This window comes from Arachis ipaensis, chromosome B04 (genome assembly GCF_000816755.2).
Source record: "Arachis ipaensis cultivar K30076 chromosome B04, Araip1.1, whole genome shotgun sequence".
In the NCBI taxonomy this organism is placed as follows: domain Eukaryota; kingdom Viridiplantae; phylum Streptophyta; class Magnoliopsida; order Fabales; family Fabaceae; genus Arachis; species Arachis ipaensis.
Genome location: NC_029788.2, coordinates 640,385 through 650,267, shown reverse-complemented (window position 1 = coordinate 650,267; position 9,883 = coordinate 640,385). Strand labels below are relative to the sequence as shown.

Below are 9,883 nucleotides of genomic sequence, written 5' to 3'. Positions count from 1 at the left end.
CATGAGATGTTTATTATCCCTGGTATCCGGATGGTTATTCTGGTATAGGTGATGTTCATTTGATTCATACGGTAATATGATAACTATAACTATGTAAATTAAATTTGTAAAACACAGTTACTTTTATTCATACGGTAATATGATAACACATGCATAATACTGTACAAATTAATTTTAAAAAAAAAAAAAAAGTACTTTACAAATTAACACATACTTATCTCCGTTTTTAATTCACGTGCATTGAGATGCCACCTTGCGAATTTAAACTGAAAAAGGAAAACAGTTTAAAAAAAAAGTAAGAAAATAGAAAAAGAGCGTGTTACATGTGCCGTTGACACGTTCATTCCGTGCAACAGCAGCAGCAACAGCAACGGACGAAGGTGTTTTCTCTCTCTAGGGTTTCACTCACTCTCTCACCACCGTACTTGAGCCGGATCGTTGCCGGTCGCCGGCGTCATTCCCATAAGTCGCCGCCATGAAACTCACTGTTAAGACTTTGAAAGGCAGCCATTTCGAAATTAGGGTTCAGCCATCCGACACTGTCAGCTCTCTCTTTATCTCTATGCTTTTTTGGTTACAATATTCGCTATCAATATTTCCCTTTTCATTTCCCAATCTTCCATTGTCAGTTACGAAAATGTGTGTTTGATTTGTTGATTGAATTATTTTGTTTTCAGATTTTCTAAGTCTACTCCTTTATTTTGTTTTATTTAATTTTTAATTCAAATCACTGTCGTTGTCGAAATAGTTTTTATTCAAAATTCAGGTAAATTTACTTCATTTTTGTTTCTGTTTGCATTGCATGCCTTCATTTTAATGTTTTCGCCAACACTATTGTTGTTGTTGTTGTTGAGGATTTTGTTTCAGATTTGATGTGATACTCAGGTGCTGACGTTATTTATTTATTATTGAATGGCTTTGAGATGTTTTATTCCCATCTTTTCATGACACCGAGGATATGCCTGTTGATTCTAATATCATTAGAAATTGGATTTCTTATCAGGCTTTATGTGGTGTTTGGTAGATTATAAGAGGGTTAATTTTTGAATTTTAGTAGCTATAATTTCCTTGCTATTTTTGCCTTAGATTATGGCTGTCAAGAAGAATATAGAAGATGTGCAAGGCAAAGATAATTACCCATGTGGACAACAGTTGCTTATTCACAATGGCAAGGTTTTGAAAGATGAAACAACATTAGCAGAGAACAAGGTCTCTGAGGATGGTTTTCTTGTTGTTATGCTTAGCAAGGTAGTTTATTCCTTCATGAAAACTTTTTCAAATTATAACACCCTTCCTTCCTCACAAGTTATCTGAGACTGTGATTTCAGCTCTCATATTTTTATTCTTTTAAATATCGAGATCTATTTTTATGCTTCGGTTCTTTTTACCTTTTTTTTTTATAAAGAAAAGGATAGGAAGCTTTTACTGAAGTTCTATCGCGGTCCAAAAAATTATCTAGATGCTATGCCAAGTATTAGATCTTGTCATATTCCATAATGCCGTCTGTTTCAATTTGATGAAGTCAGCTAGAAATATTTCTTTCAATTTTATTGTTATACCTTCATGTTTTGTTTATTTAGGCATCTGTTACCTCCATTAACCTTCATGTGGCATTTTACTTCTCTACAGGGTAAAACATTGGGTTCAGGAGGGACTTCATCTGCCCAGGTATATTACTTTCTCAATCTTATTGCTTTTCGGAGGTTTTTTCCCTTTCTTTTCTGCCCTTGCCTCTTTGTATTAGCTAGTGGTTGTGCATGCGTGTGACAGCCTGCCAGCAATCCACCTGCAGCTGTATCAACCTCAAATTCCACGCCTGCTCCTGAACCTCCTGCACAAACTCAGTGAGTCTTTAAAAAAATAAATTGATAATTTGTCCGTTTTAATAACGTCAGTCTCTCTTCCTATAGTATTTTATTTGGTATTGTAGGGCTGCAAATAACAGTACATCTGGCCCAGCTGTCACAACTACAAATACAAAGTATGGTTTCTCCTTTCTAGAATTTTTCAAAGATACTATTAGTTAATTCCAATGTACCACAAAATAGTTGTTGACTGAGCATTGATGACAAGAACTATCCTTTTTCAATCTTTAGTAATTTAGTAACATATTACATTCAAGTAAAAATGTCTTTGTTCTAATTTGAATTTTAATGTTCACTGTGTTGGTTGTCTTTACCTTGTGAGTTTCATGATAATTATAATTCTTACGAATTTGGTTATGAAGTTGATGTTATAATACTGAAAGCAGCACAGGTTTTAATTCAAATACTTTTATTAAATGTCTTTCTGAGGAAGATCTATAGTGTTATTTTCAATTCATCTAACGAGACATTTACGTTGGCTGATCATAGTTTTGTTGTTCGGTTTATTGTGGCTGCATATAGTAAGCATAATGCTGCATTTTTGGATGCTGAACATTGTGGAATTCGGACATTTGTCATTTTCCACTTTCTTGTTTATAAAGCCTACTCACAAGCTTTCCTATGTCATTTTTTGCAGCGTGTCTGCAGATACTTATGGTCAGGCTGCTTCAAATTTAGTTGGTGGTAGTAATCTTGAGCAGACTATTCAACAAATTATGGACATGGGAGGTGGCAACTGGGACAGAGATACAGTTACTCGTGCTCTTCGGGCAGCTTACAATAATCCAGAGCGTGCTATAGACTATTTGTACTCTGTATGTCCACATTGTTGGATATCTTGACTGCTAAAATTTATGTTCACATTGTTGGATTTAGCAACCTTTCTTTCCTTGCTTCTCTGGGCAGGGTATCCCCGAAGCAGCAGAAGTTGCTGTACCAGTTCCTCAATTTCCAGGTAGTCAGACAACTGAAACAGCTGGGGTCACTGCTGGAGCAGTTCCTGGACTACCTAACTCATCTCCCTTAAATATGTTTCCACAGGTAAAAGTTATTTTGCAGTAACAGATCATCAAAAGTAATTTTCTGTTACTCCATACCTTACTTCAATCTGAAATTTTCAGGAGACAATTTCTGGTGCTGGTCCTGGACTAGGATCTCTTGACTTCCTCAGAAACAATCCCCAGGTGAGCTTGCTGTTCCATCAATTTTTTGTTCTTGATGTTAGAAGGCATAGTTGTTCCACATACCCAAGTTGCACTAACTTAAAGTACAATATTTAATTTGATGTATTGATGTAACTTGACTTGTGTGCTGTGCCATGTCTACACATTGAACCTTTTGGTCATTGCATGCATTTACTCAAATAATTAATGTTTTGAATTTCGTTTTAATTATACTCTTTTATCTTACTGTATTTGTGAAGCTTTCTTTTAGCAGTTGCAATTATTTTGTTATTTGCACATCATTATAGCTACTCAGGATGCAGCATGATTTCAAATATGTCTTGATTGACAAGCATTGCCCAGACAATGCTCTTCAAAACTTTTGTTGTTCATATATAGTTTCAAGTTTTTCCATGTTGCTGAGTGGACTTAGCAAATAAGTTGCTTGTTAATCTGCATCTAGCTTCAAGCTTTATTTTGATCACTCTCAAGCAACTTTCTTATTTATTTTTTTCAGTTTCAAGCATTGCGTTCAATGGTGCAATCAAATCCACAAATTTTACAGGTATTTACTTTCTCCGTTGCCTTCCTCACTTCTGTTAATTCGTTGATTGGTGTCTAAAAGATCAATCAACTTTCTATTGCAGCCTGTACTTCAAGAACTTGGAAAGCAGAATCCCAATCTTTTAAGACTCATTCAAGAACATCATGCTGAGTTTCTACAGTTGATAAACGAACCTGTTGAGGGCTCTGAAGGGTGAGCATATCAACTTGTTGCATTATTTTACATCTTACAACTATCATTACTTCATATCATCATCATCGTTGTTCTTGATATATTATTTCAATTGTTGGTTATTTTTGCCCACGTATCTAACAAGAAAGTAAGGTTCTATTTGTCAACTTGATATCTGATAGTGTAGAATGTTATCCAAGAGTTTATTCCCTTTCCTTGATTACACACAATATTTGAATTTAGAATTTAACCGTCTTTCTCTCCATCAGTGATATATTTGACCAGCCTGAGCAGGACATGCCTCATGCCATCAATGTGACTCCAGCTGAGCAGGAGGCAATTGCAAGGGTATGTCTTTCTCCTTACTGTATTATGATATAAGAAATGATGTATACTCGTTAAACATCTTCCTAATTTCTAAGCAAAGAATATACCGAGTGTTTTTTATGTTTCCAAGGTATTTAATCCATTTGAAAATTATCCATATTTTGAAACTGAGGATGCAGAAACAGGTCTAAAAAGATTTTTGTATCGCTTGTGTTCACACTTAGTATGTATTGATTAATGATTGGTTTCTTTAACCTATGGTTTGCAGCTTGAGGCATTGGGATTTGATAGAGCCTCGGTCATAGAGGCGTTTTTGGCATGTGACCGGGATGAACAATTGGCAGCGAATTACTTATTGGAGAATGCTGGAGATTTTGAGGATTAAATTACTAACTTACGTTGACTCCTAGTTTTGTTCGGGCTCGCTCTTTTAATTATTTTTTTGGGTCTCCCTTTCTAGAAAAAACTTAATGTGCTTTTCTGGGGAAATTTACTTGGGTAGGGTTTGGATTTTGAACTGGAATTGGATTTGGGATGACAAAACATCGCTAAGAAAATTAGACTATTACTATTCATTTTATATTTGTGTATGACAGCACCTGAGGAATTAGCAAAGGTCCGTCTAATTGTAAGTTTATTTTATTGGTATTGGTAGTTTGGTACTATCAATTTTTTAAGCAACACTAGTTTTACATGCATGGGGATCAACTCTGCTCAAGGTGTTTCCAGTTTTCTTCTATTTTTAATTTCTCTAGTTTCACTATCCATTGCCATTACCTATTAATTTTTGGTATAGTATCCCTAATAACAATAACAAGATGTTCAGGTGGTTGGAGTTGAATTTAGTTTTGAAACCGAAAAATCCATATCTCATGTATAAATTCTGGTATTTAAATTAAAGATTTTGCTAGCGATTGGCTTTTAAGTAGTTAAGAGTGGAATGTTTTGCATAGAAAATTAAGCAATCCATCAAATGTATCAACCTTTAAAAGTTTTTCTACTTGTGGATTTTTAAAAAGTAGTAAAATTCTTCAGAATATTGATAAGACCTATGGGTTTAATTGGAAGAGAGGAAACTGTAACATTGAGTAATATTGAACAAATGAAAATTATGTGGTATTTTCTTTTGATATTTATCTATTTAGTTCTTTCTAATAATTTTATCTAATTTATATCTTTTAATGTCTTTTTCTAAATAAAAATTATTGTCACCCAAAAATGTTAGATGGCTATGAGAAGTTGATAGCTGACCTTAATAAAACTCGAAGTAGCGCGGCGGCTGCAAGAGATAAAAAAAAGTTTAGTAATTGGAGGAAGAGGAAGAAGGTAGCGTTTGGGTTTTTGGTGGCAATCCCCTAATCCCTAATTCGCAGATGGCGATGGCGATGACGATGACGATGGCGTTCTCCCCAGCAACAATGGCTTCCAAGACTCACATGGTCTGCCTCACGCACCCACCCCTGCGTCAATACCGACACAGATACACACAACCCTCACTCTCTCTCACTCCTCTCCGCCGCAACTTCAATCCCCAAATTGTCGCCGCCACATCCACGCAAAGCGACCTTCTGGAAGGTTCCACCCGCACCCTCACCACAGTCTTCGGGATGGCCCTACTCGCCCTCAGAACCTTCTGCCATCAGCTTCTTCCGATGTCCATGTCCATGTCTTCGGTAGGGCCTCTGTTCTTCGCGTCGCTGCGGGACAGACCTAGCGGGTCCCTGAACACGCCGCTGACAGTGGTGGCGGCGGGGCTGGGGAAGTGGCTGGACATATACAGCGGAGTTCTGATGGTTAGGGTTCTACTGAGTTGGTTCCCGAACATCCCGTGGGAAAAGCAGCCACTGTCCGCCATCAGAGACCTGTGCGACCCGTACCTGAACCTGTTCCGCAACATCATTCCCCCTGTTTTCGACACCCTCGACGTCAGCCCCCTCCTCGCCTTCGCCGTCTTGGGCACCCTCGGCTCCATTCTCAACACCGCCGTCGCTTAGATGATTCTGTTGATGGTGCAAGTATGTGTATGGAAGTCCCACTCGCTTGCTACATAGATACAGGGTTCAGGTATTTTGTTCTGTTATGCCATTTGCTACTGTTGTAGACAGTTGGTTTACTTAAACTTGATTTTGAAGTCAAGTGATTATGTTTGCCAGTTCCCACATTCTTCTTGGTTTATTTCTCCTTTTGCAATACTTAGGAAATGAGCTTCATGCTTCTATATTTAGTATGGAACTGCCTCTCAGATCACCAAGAACAAAAGAAATGGAAAAAAGAAAATTAGCTAACACATATTTGCTATTTGATCACAGAGACAAAGACTATGTGTCAAGTCAATCCATTTATGTGCTCGTGCAAAGCTTCACTTGGATAAAACTTGTTAATAACATGATATAAGGCTAATGACCCAATCCATAACAATTTTACAATTTATTAATACTCCAATACTTAATGTACTTTTGACATATAATATATTTCCTTGATCTATAAAGTATTGAATAAAACGAAGAACATGATTGTTAATGCAGGGCAAGCATAACAAAGTGAAAATCCTGAGCAATTTTAGCTATGAGCATATGTGAAGGGTTGGTTTGTTATAGCTATGCTATAGCACTTGTTGCCTCTATTTTCATCCTTAAAAACTGAATGTGTTAGAATTAGTTTAGAAATTAAGCAATTACCTTTGTCACAATTGCTTTGACCATGTGAATGGTAATAAAAAAGAACGGATGCGATTGGACAACTATATAAAATGTTTCACACTGTTAATACATCAAAATGAAACTCTTATTTAATACCAGTCCATTAATTTTATTTCATAGTAGGAGGGAAAAGTAAGCAAAAGATCATCAACCACAATATCCTTACTATTATTAATAAAGAATAACCATGTTTGTTCTACTATATGTTAATGTTGAAGTTTGATATCTATATGCAACAATCTAAGTTTCAATTTTCAAATGGGTGAAGTTGGGTAGTTGTCTTGTTAATTAGGTCACCATGTTTTATTATCAGATTGTATATTTTGGGTTAGCTAGAGTTATTGCAATCTTAATGGAGGTATCCTTTAATAGTAGTCCAGCTCAATCTTGCTTATGATATATCAAGCATGATTCAAATTCAATTATGGTGTTACATCCCCAACTAATCTGATAATGTCCTCTAGCTAACTCCATAACAACAGCTTCTAGTTAATCTTATCTAACTAACTATCTAGTATAATATCATTTTTTATTTTTTGGCTGATTAGTGATTACCTTGAGATATATATAATCAGGTTGCATGTAAACTGTAACTAGACAAATATATTTTCCTCCGCATTCCCACAACTAGACAAATATATCTTCCTCCTTTCTTGTATAATTGAGAATTGAGATATAACAAATTTTTCCATTCGAAAATTAATTTGTGTATCATTAGTTCTAGTTTTGGTCTATTTAAACAATTCACTGCCTCTCCTCTCCTCCAACATAAGCAGGGAGACAAATTGAACAATTAGGAGACAACTGAAGTGTAACGCGCTGATGCGGGATAGGACAACACAATAAAATAATTACGGATTTTTTTTTACATAAATAAATGTTCAGGTATTGGGCCGAACCCATTTACATTACATGCATTTTTTTTAGTACAAAAATACATTTTTAATTTTATGAGCAAATTTTATAATTCCAACGCCTATAGTTATTTGCATAAATAAATAAATAAATAAAGACAATACATATATAAATCCAGTTTGTGACAATATATGAGATAAAATTATTAATTCATTTTCAGTTTTGATAAAAATAAAAAACAAAAAAACTTTCGAGAAAGGATATAGACAGCGTGCCTCACACTTTCATTATTTATAGTTTTATACCATGTCCATATGCAGATATGCAGCGGACTATATGTTAGTAATTATTGGTTGTTTTCTTCAAATTGGTAAATAGATTAAAATAAAATAAGCAATAATGTTTGTAGAGAAAATGATAAATAGGTCTTTGATTATTTAATTCACAGATATTTAAATTCTCAAAAATTTAAAAATAAATTTAAGTTTCTAATTTTTTCAAAATCTAGACTTATCAATCCCTCATGTTCAAACTTAATTGATACGGATATACACGTGAAAAAGTTTTTAAAATTGGACAAATTAGACTTAAGGATCGATATGTTCAAATTTTAAAAGCATCATAAACTTAAATGTATCAAGTCTTCAAGAATTTAAATGTCTGCTTATCAAAAAGTCAAGATTGATTTATTCATTTTTCATGTTTTTATTGGCAAGTGGGACATAAATGAAATTGAAGCACACAATACAGTGTGTGTTTGGATTACAGTTTGTAAACGGGAGTTTGTATAAAATTGATTTTGCAAACTTGATTTTGGTCAAAAGTAGGTTTGTGTTAAAGTGATTTATGTTTGGTAATTTTTGTATCAAAATGGATTATAGTAAAATAAATGTTGTTTGGCTTATACCATTCAAAATCACTTTTAAATAAAAAATTACTAAAATAGACATCAACTTAGATTTCTATCTATGGCTAAAAGCCCGTTAAGAAAACGCATAAGCTAAAAATAGTTGCTTCTTGTAAACGCTGGTTTTGGCAGCAGAATCACTTCTGCGTTCATAAGAAAAAAATTTGCCAAACCAAAAGTTGAAACTTTCAAGAAATTTAAACGTGCTTCTTCCCTTCCAACAGTTTCCCAAACACACCCACAATAGTATGACTACTCCGACAGTAAAAACAACTACACATACAGCAATTATATGTCTTTAGAGATACGCAAACTTTTTTTTTTTGAAACAAAGGAAGATCAACACATTAAAGTGGAGCAAATAAAAGAAAAAAGAAGACACATAACTAGCTACCAACAAATAAACCAACCCCTACTATCCCCAGTACTCTCATCCTCCCCCAGGATCACCACCACTCCATTCCGTGTAGCTCATCAACGTCCTTGTGTGTATGACCTCCAGGCTTGCTCTTGCATTCTTGAAGATTCGTGCATTCCGTTCCAACCAGATGTTCCAAATCACTGCAAAGAACACTGACATCCACATCTTCTTCCCCTGTTGTCTATTATGCATTCCATGCCAACTCTCAAACATTTCTTTAACAGTTCTGGGAATCACCCACTCCCTTCCTCTTTGCCTCCCTCCCATGCGCCCCGTACACCAAACAGAAAGCACATCGGAAGTTGGTCTTTGTTAAAACGCCTTCAACACACAGCCACCTCTCACCTTTATACCTTTGATCTACTTGAAACACTCCTTCATCCCAAATTAATAGCAGACCCCCCGCCATTCCTGCAGATTCCACAAAATCCCAACCAGCAGTACTAGATCCCCAAAGCCTTGCGACCTCATATTTAGTAATCACTTCTTTTTTTGTTTCAAGCAATCCCAACATGTTCAAATTATATTTATTTTTCAAAGATTTCAGCATGCTTAATTTACCGTCCCCCCTCCACCCCCCTAATATTCCAACAGCTCACAATCATTTAAATAAAGATTTGCTCACCTTATTTTTATTTTTTGGTCGACTCCTTCTCGCCTTTTCCTTTTGCTTCGCCAGTTTTCTCTTAAAAACTGTCTTCGATACTTAGCTTCCCCGACGGTAATTACCTTCCCCCGGAGATACGCAAACTTGCCTCTACTCATTCATTCATATACAAATTACACATACTACATATCTCATCCCTCTTATTTTCTTTCTTATGCCCATCAATAATTACATCAACCACTTACATACCCTGCTTCTCTTGTTGCATTGCAAGCAACTAGTATATTATTCTCTTGTTTATTT

The 9,883-nt window shown here is 35.4% G+C and overlaps 2 protein-coding genes across 3 annotated transcripts; both read left to right on the top strand.

Annotated features, from left to right (window-relative positions):
* On the top strand, positions 271-4,803 carry LOC107638373 (ubiquitin receptor RAD23b). 2 transcript variants are annotated; one of them, XM_016341610.2, is made up of 12 exons: positions 273-541; positions 1,087-1,248; positions 1,630-1,668; positions 1,771-1,844; positions 1,931-1,981; positions 2,503-2,680; positions 2,772-2,906; positions 2,987-3,049; positions 3,546-3,593; positions 3,676-3,785; positions 4,034-4,112; positions 4,360-4,803. In XM_016341610.2, exons 1-12 carry the CDS (start codon positions 476-478, stop codon positions 4,474-4,476), a joined length of 1,122 nt encoding a protein of 373 aa, XP_016197096.1. In that variant the 5' UTR covers positions 273-475; the 3' UTR covers positions 4,477-4,803. The 2 variants fall into 2 exon arrangements, with proteins under 2 accessions (XP_020975965.1, XP_016197096.1); XM_021120306.1 differs by lacking the exon at positions 1,931-1,981 and having other exon boundaries at positions 271-541.
* Positions 5,655-6,376, top strand: LOC107638374 (ylmG homolog protein 1-2, chloroplastic; the record flags this gene model as incomplete). Its single annotated transcript, XM_021120307.1, is given in 2 exon segments — positions 5,655-6,087; positions 6,118-6,376. A coding segment is annotated over 1 exon segment (431 nt), but the record flags the coding sequence as incomplete, so codon positions are not given.